The sequence below is a fragment of the Stegodyphus dumicola genome, chromosome 3 (assembly GCF_044657685.1).
Source record: "Stegodyphus dumicola isolate Sdum_Otavi_A_Nest chromosome 3, ASM4465768v1".
NCBI classification, from domain to species: Eukaryota; Metazoa; Arthropoda; class Arachnida; order Araneae; family Eresidae; genus Stegodyphus; species Stegodyphus dumicola.
The window spans coordinates 264731164-264752618 of NC_140770.1; the positions used below are offsets into that span (position 1 = coordinate 264731164).

At 34.8% G+C, this 21455-nt stretch overlaps 1 protein-coding gene across 1 annotated transcript in view; it reads left to right on the forward strand.

Moving 5' to 3' along the window:
• LOC118185338 (uncharacterized) overlaps positions 1–21455 on the forward strand; it is a 70495-nt gene that overhangs the window by 40921 nt on the left and 8119 nt on the right. The window contains exons 6-10 of the mRNA XM_035355179.2: positions 1238–1398; positions 3625–3675; positions 11827–12036; positions 13240–13350; positions 17699–17815. Of these exons, the coding sequence (XP_035211070.1) occupies positions 1238–1398; positions 3625–3675; positions 11827–12036; positions 13240–13350; positions 17699–17815 (650 nt within the window). The remainder of the gene's footprint in view (positions 1–1237; positions 1399–3624; positions 3676–11826; positions 12037–13239; positions 13351–17698; positions 17816–21455) is intronic.

Below are 21455 nucleotides of genomic sequence, written 5' to 3' on the forward strand. Positions count from 1 at the left end.
TAATATCCATAGCACCATAAGTGTCTGGTAATTTCTTCTCAAGAAATTTTATACCTTAACTTGTATACTGTGGTTCAGTTTCACTAAATTCTACATGTAACTTTTGAGTAAACATCATTTTTGTGATTTTTCTTAAATTAATGGTAAACAGTGGATTTGCTGAATCTTCATGTAGTTGATATTATCAGTGACTTGACATTCTTAGTGCTTTTCAAAAAGTTCCAAAGTATAAAAGTCTAATAGCTTGGAAAGTTCTAAAAAATGTAGGATGAAATAAATATGTAACAAGCAATGCACCAAATCTTTCCAATCCTTCAAACTTATCTTCATTAACAATTGCTCCCAATATAATAATAGTCACTTTATGTAATTTCAGAGGTAGTTTGTAGAAGTAATAAAAAAAGGTTTAAACAAAAGAATTTTAAAAAATAAGCTTTTATTTAAAAATTGATCAAATAAATAATGAACTAAAAGGAAAAAATGATTTATATAGCTTAATGAGAAGATTAATAATTCTCTTTACAGAATTCATCTAGAATTTTATAATAAAAGCGTGGGTTGGTCTTGATAAATTTATAAAGATAATTGCTTATACTTTGACAGTGCAATTAAGTGACAGATTTGGCCAGCCAAGCTCCTATTCCAGCTTATTAAGAAGTTGTTTAAATTTCGATAACAGTGTTTTGACCTTAGCGACAAACATCATATGCGAGTTAAATAAAAACACCTTATTAAAATGCAATTGGTTTAGTAAAATTATATAAAACTGTCTAATTAATTTTCTTTGTCATTCCTGCTTTAAAAGATGACGAAGAGTTTGTTTTATAATTTTTGAAAATTCAAATCTTTAATGTTTAAATGTTAGAATTTTAGTCGCATAAAATAATATAATATTACGTTCCACAATAAAATTAAGATACACAACTTTCAGACTGAAATGCTGAGAAAAATGTATATAAACTTTTGTAAAGGAAAAAACTGAAAAAGACGGTGTAGATTTCATAGCACATAATTTTAAACACTAATAATCTTTCTACTGACTTTTTTTTCAGATAGTAAATGCAAAAATGTCATTACATTCAAGTGTTGTTGCATTCAAATAAAGAAAATATACGAAATGTGCAAGAAATGTACAAAAAATTGCAGATAATACAAAATAACGAAATACAAATAAGGACAAACATTTTCAAATGCTTACAATAATATGTCTTCCCTAATAAAATTCTTTGTATTTTAGGAAAGGCAGCGTTATAGCTCAGTTCAATATTTATTTCTCCGAGCCGAGACTAGATGTCACAAATGAAGTTGGAATGGCAGTCATACAGGCGCTTGAAAAGCATCATGGATACCTACCAGGAGGAATTCTTCAAGTGGATATCCGATCTCTACAATTTACAGGTGCGATTTCTCACGCTTTAAGCAACTTTTTCATCGTCGGAGACTATAGTCTACCTTATAATAGAAACTTTAAGGCCATTTCTTTCTCACCAAACCGTGATTCATTCATGGCAACGATTGCTGCGGAAAATGTCATGTAACTATCAACAACTAATGAGTAAATATATGCTTTAGACATCTAACAAAGAAACAAAACCTGCTAAGCATTTTGTGACTCACCAAAAATTATCTTCTGACCAGTAATCGAAAACATTTGCCAAGTTTGCTACCAGCATTTAAATTATTTTGCGAGATAATCCAAAATTATTTAAATATCTAAAAAAATTTTTAATTCCACTGAGTGTTCAATGCATATTAACGCAAGTAGAACTGGTATGCATGAAATTACAGAGCCAGTTTTTACGGAATTTTACTGTGCAAGTTGTTTAATTACAGTTATTTTTGGCAGACGGATTTTCAGTTAGGTCACTGCCCGGTGGCGAAGTGAGTAGCGCATCGCTCAGCTATACCACAGGCCCGGGGTTCGATCCTCGGTCTGAGCAAGGTTGACAATTTTCATCCCTTGAGTAGGACGATAAATTGAGTGCCAAGTTCGCTTGAGGGCTAAACATCGGGGGGTCCAGCAACAAGCTGACTGACAAGCCCAGGGCATATGCTGATGCACCCCGGAGCCCAAAGCCAAGAAAGCAGATTTCGGGGCACTTCAGGACGTGACTCACTAGGGCTGTTGTGCCACTAAGTTTAGTTTTTTTTATTTTCAGTTAGCAAAAAAAAAAAAAAAAAAAAAAAAATTCGGATTGCCTCAAAAAAAAAATATTGAGTCCAACAGCATCGTTACTGTAATCATTTAGCAACGAGTGTTGACAAGCTAAATTTGGGATAGAGATATACCATCTCCGTAGGGATTATGAATTCGTACTGTGGCATAGCGTCTTCTCCAGAACTGGATTAACCATTAAGCTAAATAAGCTCGTGCTCAAGGCATCAAGTGGATAGGGCATCACAAAAATTTCCCATTGTCGGTTTTAACATGGAGTCTATGGTGCAGCTAAACCGAGACTATGAGAGATGGAATAAGGAAAAAATAGTTCTAAATGTATGTGAATGCACCAAAATCTTAAAAATGCTCAAGGCTTCTAAAAGTCTTAATCCGGCTCTGATCTTCTCACGTGCAAGACAATGCTGGATAATATCTGTGCACCAGTGATTCAGGTAATCATAGACCTTAGGCGAACTTTAGATCATACTTAGGTAAGCTTTAGACGTTTCATTGTAATTTCTCATGCTGAAAGTTGTGGCTTATTTCTCTATTTTAGCCAAACTTTCGAGTATATGGAAGAAGCATGCAGGATGAAGTAAAGCTGTAGTCTACTTTGTATTGTTAGAAAACCCAGTGCTTGATATTTTTTAAGTTTACGATTGGAACATATGCAGTCATAGCTGCAAGGCACACTATTTCTCTTGTCTTTGTTGTTGTGACTTATCTCATTTGTCTGACAGCAACATCAGAACAAACTCACGAAATTCACCGTGGCAAGGATTAGAAAACTGCGTCTGTCGTTGACATCTTGAGCACCTTACACGTGACATTACGACTTTGCTCAGCTCCGCCCGCAGTTCTAATGAAGAGACCCCGAGCGGATGGGTCTGAGGGTCTCTCACACCTCTTTCCCTACCATACCGTTTCGAGAGAACTTTCGGCTAGCCACGTATTTAAGTGCCCCCCATGCTGCATAGACTCTTACATTTACAAACATCCAACTTCTCTGGGACCCTTCGGGAATTATTTACAATAAAGAAAAATCTGTATAATGAGTTTTCTATTTTGAAAACGGCCCCTTGGTTGCATATGTTTGTATACTAATTACGTTACTATATTTTATATATTTATTGAAAAAAAATTTTTTCTGAAAATGTATTGAATTTCAGTACTGTAAATAGCATTTAAGCTTACTAGACCACAAAAAAATTTGACGTTACAAAGTCTGAATACTAATCTAGTATTATAAATTGATTGTTATGGCTACAGAATTTTTTTAATTTAGAGGAATTCCTGCAGCTACTACAGAGCAAGTATCAGATCGTTTATTCTGTTTATTACCGGAATATAGATTTTAAAATCTGCTTTTAAGGATTAAAATATCAAATTCCCACTTCTTGTTTTTTTTAACACTGGTAAATCAATATTTTTTCATTTAAATATCTCTCTACTTTCTCTACTTTTAGGACTTCCTGGCGTCAGCACACCAGACCCACCAGAAGTTCTAAGGTTTCCAGGTAATCTTCTGTTTTCCCTTTCATTTTATAAAAATGTAACAGTGTGTGCATTCTGTGTTGCAGGGGTTTATCAGTTGGTAGTCAGAAGGTGGGTTGTCATGATGTTTTAATATATACGATTTTATACAGGTATCTTAATACTGGAGAATCCTCGTCTTAATTGCCTTAAAATATTGTGCTTAATGTAATTGTAGAAATACAAATAAAGTGTTTGGTGATAATTTTTGGTTAGACAGTTAGTGAGATGGCTAAACTTATTCTTCTTCATTAGAACTTCAGATATGACTACTGTTTTTGAAACTGAAACTGTAATTCTCATCTTCTTATGGATGTTTCCTTCAGACTTGTGCTCTATATTGATGATAGCCATTGCTGAAAATCTTGTCTCTTGCAAATATAATGTCCGAAAAACAATCAGAGCTCTTAAATCCATGTTAGCTATGTCTGGATACTTTTGCTTCATAAGCGTTTAAAGCTGTGATGTAGATGAGACAAATTAAGTTTTCAAGACGAAGTTTAGTGGAATGTCAATAAAGCGTTTGCGCTCTGTACTTGGGAATGTTGATGAAAGTATGTTGCTATAGAGGCTTTTGGAACATTTTTTAGACGAATTTACTTTGCAATAAAAAAATACTCGCTGCTTAGAAATAATTACTTTAACTGCAACTATATTTTTGAAAGTATAAGTTATTCTCTGCTACTTAACAGTTTTGTTTTCATGCAAAATGGCACTTTGAAAGAAGCAATGGATGGAACGCTACGTTTCTGCTCTTTCCGAAGAAAATCATTCATGTCTAGTTATTAAAAACTCTGTGAAATTTTTCGATATCTAAAGCTACAATAGGTAATATTATCACCAAGAAAGGGAAAAACGTCAAAATTTGGCTTCAATTATAAAAATTGTTACAAATACATATCGAAGGAAAAATCGAATATTTCGAATGTTGTAAAGGTAAGATCTTTAATGTTAAAAGAAAATCCACCAATCAAAGGACATTTGTAAAATCATTGAAATGATCAATGTTAATTGTAAGCAGAGGGATTAACACTGATTTTAATCTTAAAAAGGCAAAAAAGCATAATATGCTTCATCTTTTTCCACGATACATCGTAGAGCGCAGAACGCGCTGCAGAATTCTTAATGATAAATATTTATCCGGTTAAAAACAGAAAAATGTTGTCACAGTAGATGAATCTTTGGTGCATTTAAAAGGACTGCAATTATAAGAGATCGACGGAATCAGATCAATCAGTAGAACTGCATCAAGACAAAGCACACAGCCACACGTCCAAATCAACTATTAATTTCCTGAAAAAAATTTAACAAGAAACGGATATCTAAGCCATACTCTTCACTCATATCGCTACAAGATCTCCTGATGTATCAGTCATGGATTTTTGCTCTTTTGGACTTTTAAAAAGCAGATTGTCCAAACGGCGACCTACAACCCTCCTTGGACTTCGGAAAATTGTATAAGAAGAATGAGAGAAAGTACCTCTTTCGATACTACAAAGCTTGATTGTTTTGGAAATTACGGTGCAGAAAGATAGTGAAGAACAAGGGTTATCAAAGAGAACATTTAAAATGCAAAGAGTTAAGGTAAAATATTTGTTTAAATAAAACGAAGTCGTCTAAAAAACGTCTGAACTGCCTCCGTATATCTTCTAATACAGCTTAGCCTTTAACCAGTTAACTGAGGCGCTCTCGCTTAAAAGTGCGCACCGTTTTGTGTCGCCAGAATCGAGCCATGACGAGTATATTCGTCAATGGCAGAGTAAGTTGCGCTGGTAAGATATTGGATGAAAAAGATGGGTTTATTTTATAAAATTGAAAGTTTTATTACTAATATTTACTTATTTGGTTAACATAAGCATATATTACATACGTATTAAACTAAAAACGCAATAAATTAAATTAAATATTATAAATATAAAAGTAAGAACTTAAATTCCTGCTGTAGAGTGATATTCAGCGAAACAGGGTACTATACACAGTGGGATTTTGCAAATCGAACACCAGTAACGCGGTTCCTTCCTGATCTTACGTTTAAGCAATGCGAACACCTACGTCGCAAAAGTGTCTTCAATAAATTTGAGCAAAAAGTTAATACGCGATTATTTTTTTTTATATAATATGAATGCATTCAGATACATAATGTCTAAGAAATAGAAAAATATCTTTTTGTAGTACTTTTTGAGCCGTTTTCTTGCTGTGGAGTCTATCGCTCATATCCACTCCACCCATTTTTTTATTATAATCAATCACTAGCTCCGGTTTCTTTGTTATTATTTTTCTTTTCTCTGTTTCTATTACGTTGTCATTATGTACAGTACTTACTAAATAAACCTCCCTCTTATCTTTCTATTTCATTAACATAATATACGCATGACAAGTATACTCGGCAATCACAGTTAACTGGTTAAAGAAAATATTCTTTGCAGTGAAAAACGTAGTGTTATAATTGAAAGATGAAAGCGAAATTCCGGGTCTTGTTTAGCTTGAAATAACCTCTCTTCCTCCCAGAAACTGCATGCAGCAAAGTGCAGCAACTATTTAAATCTTCTTTGTCTATTTCTTCCTTCAGGAGATAAAGTTTGTTTTGAATGCTGTTGTTGCTCTCTTTGAAATCCTTCAGTTTGTTAATCAAAAATTCGTTAATGTTTTACAAAATATGAAATCGATAATAAAACAAATTCCAATTTTCAAATTTGGGCCTCCACATGCTGTAACGTCTGAACACCCGTGTTGGGTGAAAGAAAAAAACTGTTATCTTTTAAATATTTATTTTGAAAAAAACTTAATAAAAATTCTAGTTTAGTAATAAATAACATAATCAACCATTACAGCCAATATTCACACAATGGCCGCTGGATGCAGCCACGACGCAGGATTGCTTCTTCTTCTGAGTCTTTTACTATATCAAAAGCTCTCACAAAAGCTCCTCTCTTTCGTTTTATTCAGCACATTATCGAAAAAATATCTGGAATGGGGTAATTACTGTCCCTTATGTCCGGAAACCGCACAAGGGGATTTCCGCTATACCTTTCCTCAAAGTTCTCTGTCAATTAATCTCTGAACAAAACAGGACATTCTTCTCATTAAGCACCTGTGCGTCCGAGATGCCCATATTCGCAGTAGTATTACATCATTCAAAATTCGATGGCTCTATGCAGCGTTGTTTTATCACAGTTTGAGAAACATACATACATTTATGAAGATTCTTCATTATTGTTGCCGCCAAATAGTATCTCCCTGTATTATATTTAAAGAAGTTATTCTTTAAATATAATACAGGGAGATACTATTTGGCGGCAACAGTTTGAAAAGTGAAACAGACATTCAGAGTGCTTCGACGCACAATCGCAAAACGAAACTATTAGCCTCTCAGGTACAAAGCCCCTTTGGACTAAAAATATATGTATATATTTTCTACACATTAAATTCTGTGTTCATAAATTATATAAGACAAACATAAAAAGGCCCAAGCAGTAAAACATAGCTTCTAAAATTATTATAAATATTTTATTACACAATCAGTGAGATTGTTGTTCTTATTTTCACAGTTCACTTTGGTGGTTGGGGTTATTTTCCTAAAATAGAGTCACAAATCCTTTTCTTCATCCAGCCCCTCCTTTCTGTACATTTAAAAAAGTTAAAAATGAAATAACAGATTCACATACAGAAGTTGATAAAGATGACAAGTATTTGACTGTAATTCCTGCCGGAGTAGATCCTTCGGATGTGACCTATAGAAAAAGTTGCCATTGAGAATCTATTTTACAATGTCGATTATTATTCCGCAGCACTAAAATAGCACCTTTTTTTAACTAGATGTAGCTAGAGGTTTTTTTCACTGATGTAAATGTTTCTGAGCTTTCAAAAAGCCTAGTTAGAGGAAGCCCCTTAAATTTCCTTAGTCGAAATAATTAATACAAATAAATTTCATTTCTAAACTTTAACAACAGATTTTAGGTAACAACAATTCCGCTTAAAAGTGTATAATTCACACTGTATTTGCCAGGTCAAACAACAACAATATTTGGGCATTCCTTCCTCCGTGAACACAATCACACTACAGGTCCACTTTCTCTTTCAGACACATCGTAGAGGGTCAAGCTCTTGCCAAGCATAATGTTATAAAACGCTTGTCAAATATTTTGTAAAGTACTCCTAGCTTTTAATCCTGGTATGTCTGTCGTCTGCCGGGTATGTAATTCCTAGGATTTCCATTTTTGGTAACGATAGCAACCGTATGACCTCATTTCATCCGATTTGGTTTTTTTCCACATGCTGTCAACTTGAATCTTCTGTTTACAGCATTTGGGTTACTATTGCAACAGGAACGTAACTGTGCTGCAGGAGTTCAGAATGAAACCGTTATAAGCAAGTAATATCTATGATTTAAATGTGTCTCAAAATATAAAAATTGTGTTCAAATTGCAACAAAACAAATTCAGAGTGGATGTTTTGTAGCCGAGAAGATTAATCAATTTGATCCAGCTTTCCGTTGAAAATTTGGACATTTCAAATTTTGAATCTTTTTCTCAGGGCGTTCGTTTTATGTAAATATACAGGTATTGATTGTCTAGAAAAAAAAATTTATTACGAAATGCAACTTACGGTTGAACAAGTGAGACTGATTATATTTCTAATATTAAAGTCAAGTCAGCCCACCGATGAAACTGCTGTCATAAAATCTGTATCATATTTTTTGAAACTTTGTGATTGTAAATATAACACCAGTGTGCAAAATTTAAGCAACTGTTCTAATTTGGAGACTTATTCCTCAAAAACGATCAACTGGGAGACATGAAATTCATGCTGCGAAGGCACAATATAGTACTTAAAAGGTGAGGAAAATATAGCAGCAAAAAAATAAATAGGGCACATACAGTACGGCTTTATTGACAGAATTACTAAGTAAAAAAACTTTCTGGCCAAGAAGAAGAACAGCAAACAAAAGATTTTTAGTAAGAGATATGACCTCCTCTAACTGCAATGGTTGCTTTACAGCATCTAACGATACTCAGCACTAGATTATCTACCAGTTCTTCGGGTAAGTGTTCGCACTCTTCAAGGAGTATGTTTCAATTGTCTGGTTCTCTGGAGGGTGACACCGTGCCTCCAAGCATCTCTTTTAAGTATCCCAAATATGTTCAATGGGATTGAAACTATGGGATCACACTGGCCAATCCATTCTGTGTACATCTTTGCTTTCCAAGAGCTGCTCAACAACATGAGTCCTCTGTAGCTGTACACTGTCATCCAAATAAACAAAGTCGAGGTCAATGTCACCCTTAAAAGACGCATGTGGAGAGGACAACTTTTTCACAGTAACGATGCCCAGTGAGCGAGCCACTGCTGAAAATGGGGAGCTTCGTCCGTCGGTTCTTCATAATGCCTCCCCATGCAAGCAAGCCAGGACAACTCCAACTATTTCTTTCCCTGATGTCAGTGGGATGAAAGCGTGTCGTTAATTTCTCCATCTTCCGTTCTTTCTACACAGAGTGCAGAGTGGCACTATTCCCAATCTCCTTATCAAAAGAAGGCTGGAGTGACCAAATCAAAACTGAAGCCTATGCTTATTGCCTTCTTTAACACTAAGGGAATAGTACACAAAGAGCTCATGTACCCGGACAGACAGTTAATGCAAATTTTTGCAAGGAAGTGCTTCAGAGGTTGAGGAATAGAATCACGCGCATCCGCTCGGAGCTCACAAACGACTGAATTCTGCACTACGATAATGCACCATTCCACACATTCTTCAAAATAATTCAGTTTCTGGCAAAACACAGCGTTAAAATACTGCCCCAAACCACCATACAGCCCCGATCAATCACCACCAGACTTTTTTCTATTCCCTCGGTTAAAACCCAGCTTAAAAGTTCATCGTTTTAACAATCTGGAGAACTTACAGAAAAACGCAGCTCGAGTTCTGAACAGCATTCTATTTGAAGACTTCCAGGTGGGCATCAATGAGTGGTCGAGTCATTGACAAAGGTGTATTAATGAAGAAGACTGTTTTGTGGAATATTAAATGCCCGTAAAATGCCTTCTAAATGAATTCTATGGAATCAGTCCCATTATTTTTTGGACAGACCCTGTATGTCTCTCCAAAGGTGTGAGATACGTCTTAATAAACTTATTACTCGGGACTTTTTGTATGAGCAATCTTTTCGCAGGTGAAAATTGGTACGAATTTCTTTTTATGAATGGCATCGCCGTCCAATAAACTTCTTATTTAACCTACTAGTTCAAATCAAAGTATTGTATGATTAAATTGGGCATCCAAATCTTCTGATCTGAATTTGACAAAGAGTTTTGGGATGACCTTGAAAAATACCTCTTCCCTCGCACGGCGATGAAGGAATTTCTCTTTCGAGATTTCAGTTCCTCTAAGACAATACTAGCCTGAGAAATGGAACTCTTACCAAATTTTAATTAATAACTTTATTTAGAGCATAAAATCTCATTGTGATATATACGTATGAGTAAGCGAACCTTGGATATCCTAATTGTAATATAAGTCTACTTTTTCTTTCGAGGTATTAATTTCTTTTAAATTTCACTGGCATACATTTATTTTTTATTTTATTTGTTTTATAATATAGCTTTGTGTCGTATGATTTCTTATTCAATATTTCAGTTTGCTTTTATGTGTGTTATGATGATAATGTTTTTTCATCATAATTTATTTTTATTCGATTTTTATTCGAATTTTATTCGATTGTTTTTGAGTAATCAGTATTTTTGGTGCATATAAAGAAATTTAGGATATCATTATAAATCAATTTAATATTCCTATGTTAAAAATCAGTTCTTGTGATGTTAAGAGAAAAAATATAAGTATCCATTCCGTTATAAAAAATTAAATAACTTCTTCATTTGCTAGAAATTCTCATTGCGAAATGTAATTCAGCATTTGCTGCTCAACTCGGTTAAATTTAAAGTAGGTTTTTGGTGACAACATATACGCCTAAGTTCATTATATTTTGTAGTTAGGATATTGATCATCTTCTAACGCTAACCCCCCTAAAAGCGGTTGCAAGCGAGAACATCGCTGCAAAAACATCGCGGACGAAAACGTCGCAGAGAAAAAACAACGTAAGGGAAAGAACGCTGCGCGACACCGAATAATGCAAACAACGCAGTTCTAAAACATCGTTATATAAAACAAGGTGGTACAAAATAAATCTATTAAAAAAATTTTGAGTGAATTTTTGCATAGTTATTTGTGAGCATAACATTTACTGCAAAAGCAAGAATAAAACTTAAGCGTTAAAAATCTAGAAATTAGTAAAAGGGGTTTGTAGGATTTTAAACTTAAGTATCTTACTCTTTCTTATCACTTTTACACTACATTTTTTTCAGGAAAATTTACTAATGCATCTAGATAACACAGGCTAATTAAATAATTACTTTTATTAGTTACAACATAAATTTAAAATTCATTTGAGTGTTATGCATAGCCTTAACTTTGATTGATTTCCAGATTTTGAATGCTCAAGTTCCCTTTATGTTTTTTCAGTAAACATTTATTTGTTAATGCTAAATATGAAGTATTAGACAGGCAAATATTACTTTCTTCTTCATGTACTCATAAAACATTAGGCAAAAATTCACTTAAAATTGTTATAGAGTCAGAAAACGCACGTGTGCGATGTTATCGTCATCGATGTTTTATGCGAAGATGCTTTAAAATTGTGAAGTTTTTACACTGCTTTGTTTTATACCTCGATGTGTCAGAACTGCTATGTTTTCTTCTGCTTTCTTTCTTCCACGATGTTTTTTACGACGACGTTTTCTTCTTACGTTGTTTCCTCTGCAGAGTTTTTCTCCACGATGCTTTCGATAGACGCCCTGAAAGTAAAAATTCTGGTTGCTGCTAACACGCCTCCAAGTGTTCTGTACTGGTAGCAAGTTACTATGGAATTGTTGAGTATATGCCTATTCATCAAGCCTGTTTTTTCCTACCTCGACTGGGTTTCTGGAACTAGTATGGCGCAACAGAGTCAAACTTAAGGAAAAGTGATTTGCGACATAAAATAAATATTACACTGTGTGAATACATTACGGAAAAATAATTCTGCATCAATTTTAATTTTTATTTGAATGCTGTATTTAAATAAGCAAACTTACATTAATTTCAGAAATAAATACAGTAAAGAGCGAGATAAAAGAATGTGCAGGGAACTGTCAAGACGGTCAGATTTGCATTTTCTTATCCCATTCGTCATTTTCTCGCTGTGTGATTCCAAAGGACCCGAAGGATCCTACAGGCTGTGGCGGATGGTGCTCAAGTAAGAACGAGCTATGCAGAAGATTAGGAAATTCCACCTATCAGTGTGCTGAAAATGAAGGTAAAAAATACTTGTGCTGCTGAATTTAAAATGCAAATTAATTTTAATTGATATAATATATAAAAAACTTTTGTCCTTGAATGGCTAATTCATGTGCTGCTCATTAATGTAAAAATAACAAAAGACCCGATTCAAATTTTCGCATATAATCTAATGTTTCCTTTTCTTCCATAATAATATTGAAATATTAATCTTATTTTTGTTCCTTTCATTGATTACAACTTATGTTACCGTATGATGCGACAATTTGAAATCGAGACTGGCAATATGAGATGAAATGAGAGCTTCCGTTTATCAAATGAAAAAGTGAGAGGAGAGAGAGGTTTTTCCACCAGGATCTGCTATCAAGGTCACATTACTTGACGTCTGAGAAATCGAACTGGATAATGCCTTGTCTAATAGTATAACTGATGCTCTGAAAGAAGCTAAAGTTTTCTGAATAATGTCGTTAAAGACGAAAAGGTAAGCATTTACCCTGAAAAGAAGATAACTACAAAGAGGAAATTATCAAACTCCTAATTCAAACCAGTTTTTCAATAAATAATCAAACGCTAAGAGAAACCTTACTCAGAGCTTCATTGTCTTCTTACAACAGCAAAGGAATTTGGCAAAGTATTCACATTAAATTCAGAAAGTTTATTGCTGCATTTTAAGTGGATGCTCTAAATGTCTTTATTGTGAAACTCTGCATTTTGATTAGATTTTCTGAAACTTGTCTGTTAGAAAAGGCATCTGAAATTCTTGGATATCGAAAAAAGCTCAGCCCCTCTCAGCTCACAATCCGTCCTTTCTAATGATAATGGTCATTACCATAAAATTTCTCGTTCACGATTTTTTGGCCCAAAAGCAAATTTTCATTTCCCCGCTTATTCATCAGATTTCGCTTTGTATGACTATTTTCTTTTACCTGAAAGTAACGTACTGTTAAAAAAGTGTTACTTTAATCATGTATCCCCATACAGAAAAACCTTCCAGAAAGCTCCGATACATTTAAGTGCTTGCAAGCACACTTCTAGATAATGCATAAATTTCAAAACGTAAATCAAGCTTGATAATTTATTATAGTGAATCGCTATTTTTGAAGCATCTATAGCATCAGTCTCGTTTTCAAATTTAAGTACCATCTATCTGTTTCTGAAAGTATATAAGCAATTAGCAGTGTGAAGTCTCTGCATAATTATCTCTCTGTATTCTGTTTTACAGCTGCCTGCAAAGATGGGGAATGGCAGTGTGATAATGGATTATGTGTTCACGAGGAAGCATTTTGTAATGGAAAAATCGAGTGCTATGACATGTCTGATGAGATGCATTGCGGTAAATTATTTATTCGTTCATCCTTGTACTAATTGTTTAAATCGCTATATGTAAATTATTTTTGAATACTAACACGAAAATTTAGAGCGTAATATCTTTTATTTGATCAGAACTTATCTTTATTTTTTATGTTTATCTTTTATTAAATTTAAATTATTTATATTTTATTTATATATAAAATTATTTATATTTTATGTTTATCTTGTTTTTATCTTTATCTTTTATGTCTGGTATCCCTGTTTCTTATTTTTATTTAAATTCTAAATTTCTACTAACATATCTTTGGATAGTTTATTCATATTCAAATAAGTTGACTATTAGTATTCATTGCTGACTATTAATATCCAATTTTGTTAAATTTCCAGTAGCACGGGTAAAGTTGGTCTCAAACCAAAAATTAACGAGGGATTAAAATGTCATTTTAAAACATGAATCGTATGTTAAAAAGGATAAATTTAAAAGTCTTGAGTATGTTAATTGTCGGTCCGTTAACCATTCTTATGACTTTAGTCTCACTGAAATTGTTCAAAAATCCTTTTATAATTGTTGAATTAGATTTTCTCAGTCATCTCAGTTCATCAGTCTACTTTTTTGTTGCTGTTTTTGTCTTGTCCACATATTTCATGGAAGAATGGCTGCCGGAGACTCAAGGAGGTTGGACTTATACTTGTACCCGAACTTTGAGGAAGACCACCGCGGGGAGTGGTCCGGGGGTCTCCTACCCCTCCTGGCTGCCACCAAACATCACGAGAGAGCTTTCGGCTCGCCATATGTTTAGAATGCTGCCATGCCGCATAGATGCTGTACATTTACAAATATCCATGTCTTCTCCGGGATTCGAACCTAGGCCCTACGGTACAGCAGTAGGCTCTCCTATCCGCTATACTGTCTGGGCGGCTCTAATATCTTTATTTAACAATTACAGTTCCAATTCAGTATTTCCTTTGCATCATAGATTTTTAATTCTTTCGTTTCTCTTTTGTTCCATATGTGGTGCTTTTGTTTATTTATTATTTATTCATTTTATTTCATCTATTTTTAAGTGTGGAAAACGATGAAGAATATTTTTACTTCTTGAAAAAGATAAATTCGTTTTAATCTGTCTTTATAAACATACAGTTTTGCTCGAAAATCTAGAACAGTTTCTTCAAAAATCAGGTTAAACTTTACGCAACTTTTTTTTTAAATTTTCTGGCTTATTTTTCATGTGTTATAATACTTATTTTAAGATTTTCTTAAGATCTTTTCTTTTAAGGTTTTTAATTCCTTTCTTTTCTGTACTGAGACATTGTATAGTCACCCTACTCTGCTAATATAACATCACTTGAAATTTATGTTTTAACTTATTTTCAATGAAGTCCTGAATTTATTATAATATAATCAAGAGTGCAATTTGCGTTATCTTTTTATACAAACACTCGACATCCCAAAAGTTAAACAGTTTAACTTTTTTCTTCGGAATATTCACTTACAAGAGAAATCATGGATAAGACCACTGAATTCTAATAGTTCGGTCCAGGTTCAAATGTCGGCAAGCGGACTACTTGTATGGGCGTTTTCGGTTTTCCCTTCGCATTGCGTGACTGTGAGCCAGTTTCTGTAAAGAAGTTCTAGAGTCATTAGATTTTCTTGAAGTTGGAGGCTTGAAAAATGTGCAATGCCCTCACCGGGACTCGAACCAGGATTTCTTGAATATGCGCCGAATGTGTTACCGTCATACCACGATGGCATGTTGGAAAGAGGAAGAATATACCTTATAAAATTCTCCACAAAGCTACCCTCCTTTTAAGCAGATAGCCCTATGAGTTTTACCGTAATTGATTAAACAAGCGAAAACTACCGTCGGAATACATTAAGATAAATTCTTCTTTATATTATAAAAGTTTGTTGCAAAATTTATTTGTTATTTTATTTCATCTTTCAGAGTGCTGAACTCTAAGGTAACTTTTTAGTCTCTGAAAATTACAGAGCCAAAGATTCCTTTTAAACTTTTAGGAAGACGTTAAACGAATTCTGAACTTATGCATTTACAGTCGTAAGTAAAAACTACTTTCTGTTGTACTTGAGTATCGGAAAAAGAGGATGATGAACTAAGTATTCAAACTTTCTAAAATATTCAGCACCAAGCCTCTACCTACTGCTGGTTTAACACTAGCTTCTAAAACTGTGAGTTTTAAATATGAGTTAAACCAACATCCAAAACAGGCGCTGGTTTAACAACATCTCTTAAACAATTCATTAGTATGCTAAATCCTTTGTGTGAATTGACTCAGCTTCAGTATGGCCTAACTTAAAAAAGATTGATTTCAACTTTAATAGTTGAAATTAGTTCCTGTTAATTGTGCTGCTGCTTCTCCCTCTTGGCAAATCATCTTTTCCTAGTCACAACTCTGTTTCAAGTCAAGAAGTTTTCCAGCTGTTTAAAACGGTTCTAAAATTATTATACAATTTGGGTTAGCTTATATAACTTTTAATTTTATATTTCGGTGTTAGATGTTGTTGTTCTTGACTTGGCAAGGAGCGCAAGATACGCTTGTCGTTGGCAACAGCCTTGAGCTCCACACAGGTGGCAGTGCGATTTAGCTCAGTTCCGCCCCCCTCCAATTTTGATGGAAAGCACCCCGGGGGGACGGGACAAATGATCTCCTACCCCTCTTGAGCCCACCAGCGGCCGAGCGGTAAAGTCACTGAACACTGGTAGTTCGGTCCGAGGTTCGAATCCCGCGAACGGGCTGGCTGCATGGGCGTTTTCGTGGTTTTCCCACATGTGTAACGTGTATACGAGCCAGTTTCCCTTAGAAAGTCCTCCACGAAGGCATCCCTCCCCTTAGGCAGATAGCCCTAGTGTGCTTTGCCATAATTAAATACACCAACTCACCCCTCTCCCCTTCAACCAAATGTATCCTATTGTTCACCCTGAGTAAAGACTATTCATTTTAAAATGCTTGAGCTAAACAAACTTACTGTCACTTAAGAAGCTACACGATGTTAATCAGTGTCTTCAGGAAAATATTTAAAGCAGTCTTTAAATATTACAATAAAAGCTAATCTCTTATTAGTTACATTTTTTAATTCTGACCTTCTTGAAAACCTTGATTATAATATTCTCATACACGTATTTGGATGCAAGGTAGTGAAACGAAGTTAAAAAGGATATGAAGGAAAAACAAAGAGCAAATAATAAAAACGTGGACACACAAGGGTGTACCGTAAATGTTGCGACAAACTTCTAGGACAGGTAGGGCACATCATAAAAATTAAGAATTGCATAGAAACCTATACCCGGAAATGTCAGGAGTAAGCGGTAGCAGAGGCAGAAGATGGGAAAAGAAGGAAGAGTGATTAAATTTTGAAACATTTATTGGACATGAATACAATTAATGTACGACAGCTTGAATGTTAGAACAGATGCTCGAAGTTTGCACCATCAGACACTAAACATGCCTAACACCGACGGGCCATTTGAATGCCGCGAATTATTTGATCTTTTTGGAGCAGGTTCTTCCGGATTTGCTTGGCGATGTTCCACCAAATGTGAGGCGCAACATGTGATTCCAACAAGATGGGGCCCCTGTTCATTTCGGACTAGATGTTCGTAGCCACTTGAACAGATCATTCCCGCATCGGTGGAGTAGGGGTGGTGAACCAATTCCCCGGCCTCCACGCTTGCCGGATTTATCGAGCGAGCCTTGATTTCTTTTTGTGGGAAGCTATCAAAAGTGTTGTGTATCACGATCCTGTTGTTTTTGAAACGCGCCTCGGGGGAAGACTCGCATGCGCAGCTGCTACAACCAAAGATACTCCCGGTATGTTTGAACATGTTCGGCAACCAATGGTCCATCAGTGTCAGGTAGGTTTGACGTTTGATAGTGCAAAATTCGAGCATCTTTTATAACATTCAAAATGTCGTACACCGTTTGCATTCGTGTCCAATAAATGTTTGAAATTAATCACTCTCGTTTCTTTTCCCATCTTCTACCTCTGCTACCACTTATCTCCCTGACATTACCGGCCATGGTTTCCTATGTAATTCCTAATCCTTATGATGTGCCCTACCTCCCCTAGAAGTTTGTCGCAACATTTACTGTACACCCTGTATATATCACTGTCAATATAAGGGCTATCCCATCTGTATTCTTTAAAAACGTGGACCATTTTCTCCAGCTAGAGCTAGCTACAAAGCGATAGTTATAGTGAAATGAATTATAAATATCAGTGACTCCGTGGGGTAGTTCTAAGTACCAAATTTATTTATCGTTTAAGTTCATGTAAAAATGATATAAAACATAAGAACTATGGTGCATCACAAGATACGTCAACTTACGCCAGTCTTCCACTTCTTTTTCAGAATGCGGCAAAGGGCATTTCCGTTGCGGAAACACCACGCCATGTTTACCAAGAAGTTTAAAATGCGATGGTAAGGTGGATTGCTGGGATGCTAGCGATGAAGTGAACTGTTCAAAATGTAAGATAATAAAGCAATAATTTTGTTTTCTTCTTTAAATAAATTATTTATGTTTTATAACGGGCTATGAGAGCTGTCTAATAAAAAATGACTTAAACAGCTTAGACATATGCTATTTGCGAATTGAGCATATGTCAATTGAGCGTATATATATATATATATATATATATGTATATATATATATATATATGTCAATTGAGCGTATATATGTATATATATATATCAAAGATTGAATTAAATTAAATGCATTAATAAATCGAAATAGATTTGCTTATACTTGTGCAATAGCTGCAAAAGAATAAAATAATAATTTACTTCCTAATGGATTACTGAGTATATTATCTGCATAGATAAGGTTATATACGAGGGCTATCCAGAAAGTAGATTACGTTTTGGAATAAAAAAATAAACAAAGTATAGGAAACAAATTTTATTATATACAGATGAAAGCCACACTCAAATACTACTTTTCTACATAGTCACCATACAAATTAAGGCATTTACCGTAGCGATGTACGAGCTTGGAAATTCCTTCGTCGAAAAATTCGGCCGCCTGCGCCTTCAACCACTTCGTTACCTCTTCTTGCAGCTGTGCGTCGTCATCAAAACGCTGTATAGCCAGCCACTTCTTCATTGCTGGGAATAGGTGGAAGTCGCTCGGTGCCAGGTCGGGACTGTACGGCGGATGAGGAAACAACTCCCACTTAAAAGATTCAAGAACTTTACGAGTGACATTTGCCGGTGGTGCCGGGCGTTGTCGTGAATCAACAAGATCTTAGAGCTCAACATTCCTCTGCGCTTGTTTTGAATTGCTCTTCTGAGTTTTTGGAGAGTTTGGCAATACCTTTGAGAGTTTATTGTAGTGCCTCTTTCCAGGAAGTCCACCAAAATTACACCTTTTCTGTCCCAAAAAACAGTCGCCATCATCTTCCTTGCTGACATTGTTTGCATGCATTTCTTGGGTTTTTGGGGAGAACTCAATTTCGTTTCACAGTTCACATGTTTCACCCATGTTTCGTCACCAGTAACGATGCGATCGAGTAAAGAGTCACCATCCTTATGGTAAGCGTCCAAAAAGTTCAACACTGCAGCCATTCGCTGATTTTTGTGGTCCTCTGTCAAGATTTTTGGAATCCATCTTGCACAAAACTTGTGGTAACCAAGCTTTTCGCTGATGATTTCGTGCAACAAACTTCGCGAAATTTGTGGAAAACTCAAAGAAAGTTCCGTTATTGTGAAATTTCGATTTTCACGGACTTTAGCATCGACTTTTTCGAGAAGTTCGGCGGTCACTATGCTGGGTCTCCCACTTCGATCTTCGTCGTGAACATTGGTTCGGCCATTTTGAAATCTTATGACCCACTGACGCACTCCACCTTCAGTGATAATGTTGTCCCCATACACTTCACGAAACTGCCGATAGATTTCTATCGGTTTACAGTTTTTTGCAGTCAGAAACCTTATTACTGAGCGGAGCTCGCGGGATTTTCAATTAACGCAGACATTTCAAACCGTCACAGCATCTGAACGGAGCACAGCACGAACCTCTCACTAGCACGGCTAGATGCAGACTGAGCTGCGCAACGCTCTGACCCCAAGATGGCCGCGCTAGCCCCGCCCCTAGCGGACACAGACGGAAACGTAATTACGTATATATATATATATATATAATTTATCAAGCAAAGCAGTAATAACAAATTTTGAAAAACCAATTTTGGTCAAGAAAACATCTTGCGCAATATGCTGCAAAATAAGTAAAAAATAAAAATTGTAGAAAGCTCGCCTAAAAGTTACCAAGGCTACAAATAATTTGGCATATTCATCGTGCCTGTTCCAGAACATTTACATTTTAGATATCTTTGTAGTAAAGCAGCATAGCAGCAATTCAGTTAAGCCGAGTAGCAGAAGTAGAATGTGTTGTGTTTAGGAGGAAATCTTAATTCAGAATGGTTTAACTACGATTTCAATATCATTTGATTGGATGATTAATAAAGCTCTAAAATTACCATTGGCTGAAGGTTTATGGGTGTTGTTAATCGTTTGAAAGTTATGTAAAAGTCATGTGATATGGAATAATCTATAAATTACGCAGTCCACAGAAAATTATTGTAAGCAATTACCATTTCTAGGATAGAAAGGGGAAATACATTTCTAGGATAGAAAGGGGAAATACACAAATTAAAAGGAAGAATCAAGGAACTGCTGCTAATTTAAGTTATAATTTTGGTTTACATAATATTATCTTACACATACACACACATAATTATGTACATATAATTTGATGTTTTGTCATCTTCATAATGGAAAAAATTTTTTTAATGAAATGCAATTTCTCCACCATCATGCTCGAAATAATTTATTGCAGCTCTTTTCATATTTGCATATAAAGCCTTTACAGCTTTTGATTAAATCTCAAAATATCTGTCTTTAGTTCTTTTTCAAATATCCTACGTTTGGACTATACTATAGATAAACATACACTTTATGTTCTTTTTTTATACAAAAGCTCGGCCTAGTACCCGCTGTTTTTGGTCTTCGTTGTCTGAATGAAGCTTCATTTGATATTCTTATATGCTAAAGATATATTTTTTGTGTATGATTCTCCGTCAATAATTGCGATCCTATGGTTTATTATCTGTGCAATTAAAAAGGCTGCGATAACATCGAGCTCGCCAGGCTTTTGCAAATTTTGACATCCATTTTACTACCAAATCCTAAGAAAAATGGCATAGCAGAATCCTCGTAAAATTGATTAAAACATTTCATTGATTTCTATAATGTTTACTGAGGCTAAACCAAAATTAGTAGGACGTAAAACATGGCTTGCTTTGAAATCTAGTGGTAAATCTAACTTGCTTGAAAAATATCAGTGTACTCCCAATTATCTAGCGCTTTTTGAAGCAAGATAAATTTAAAATGAGTCAAAAAAATATATTGCTTTCATCATGAAGTCATGAAGGCTAAATGGTTTGCTCCTGGTGACATAATTTGTTCATCCTGACATGTCCATCCAGACGGGGTTACAACCGTGCAATACAATATGAATCTTTTCACAAAAAGCGAATTTTTTTTTTTTTTTTTTTTTTTTTTTTTTTTTTTTTTTTTTTTTGTTGAACAGCTCACGGATGCAGGATGACTGATCAGTAACGTCTTCTAGCTTATAGTTACTAGTAATTGGTGCATAAATTTGCTTACACCTCCTTTCGGTAGCTGGAACTATCAAAAATAAAATAGCTTAGGTTTAATTTATTGTTAAATTTTCTTGAATAATAGCATCCGTTAGTCTCCGTTAGTATTATCTCTGAATTATATATAAGGCAGTGATTAATAATATTTTTGATTGCTTAAACGAATGACTGTTAATACCGAAAAATATTGTGAAACCTTACGATGTATTCCCAAAAAAGGAGAACTTCCTACCCCTATGATATAAATGCAATTAAAGAGCGATAAAAGCAGTGTTAATACTAAAATTCACACTCTCCTTACAGTCCAAATTTGGCACCGATCAGTTTTTGATTGTTTTCAAAAAATGAAAGATATACTGAAGGGTCAACATTTTTCATCTGGTTGAAGTTTTTATGTGCAAATGACTCAAAAGCACATCGCAAACTTTCTTCATGAATAGAATGAAAATGTA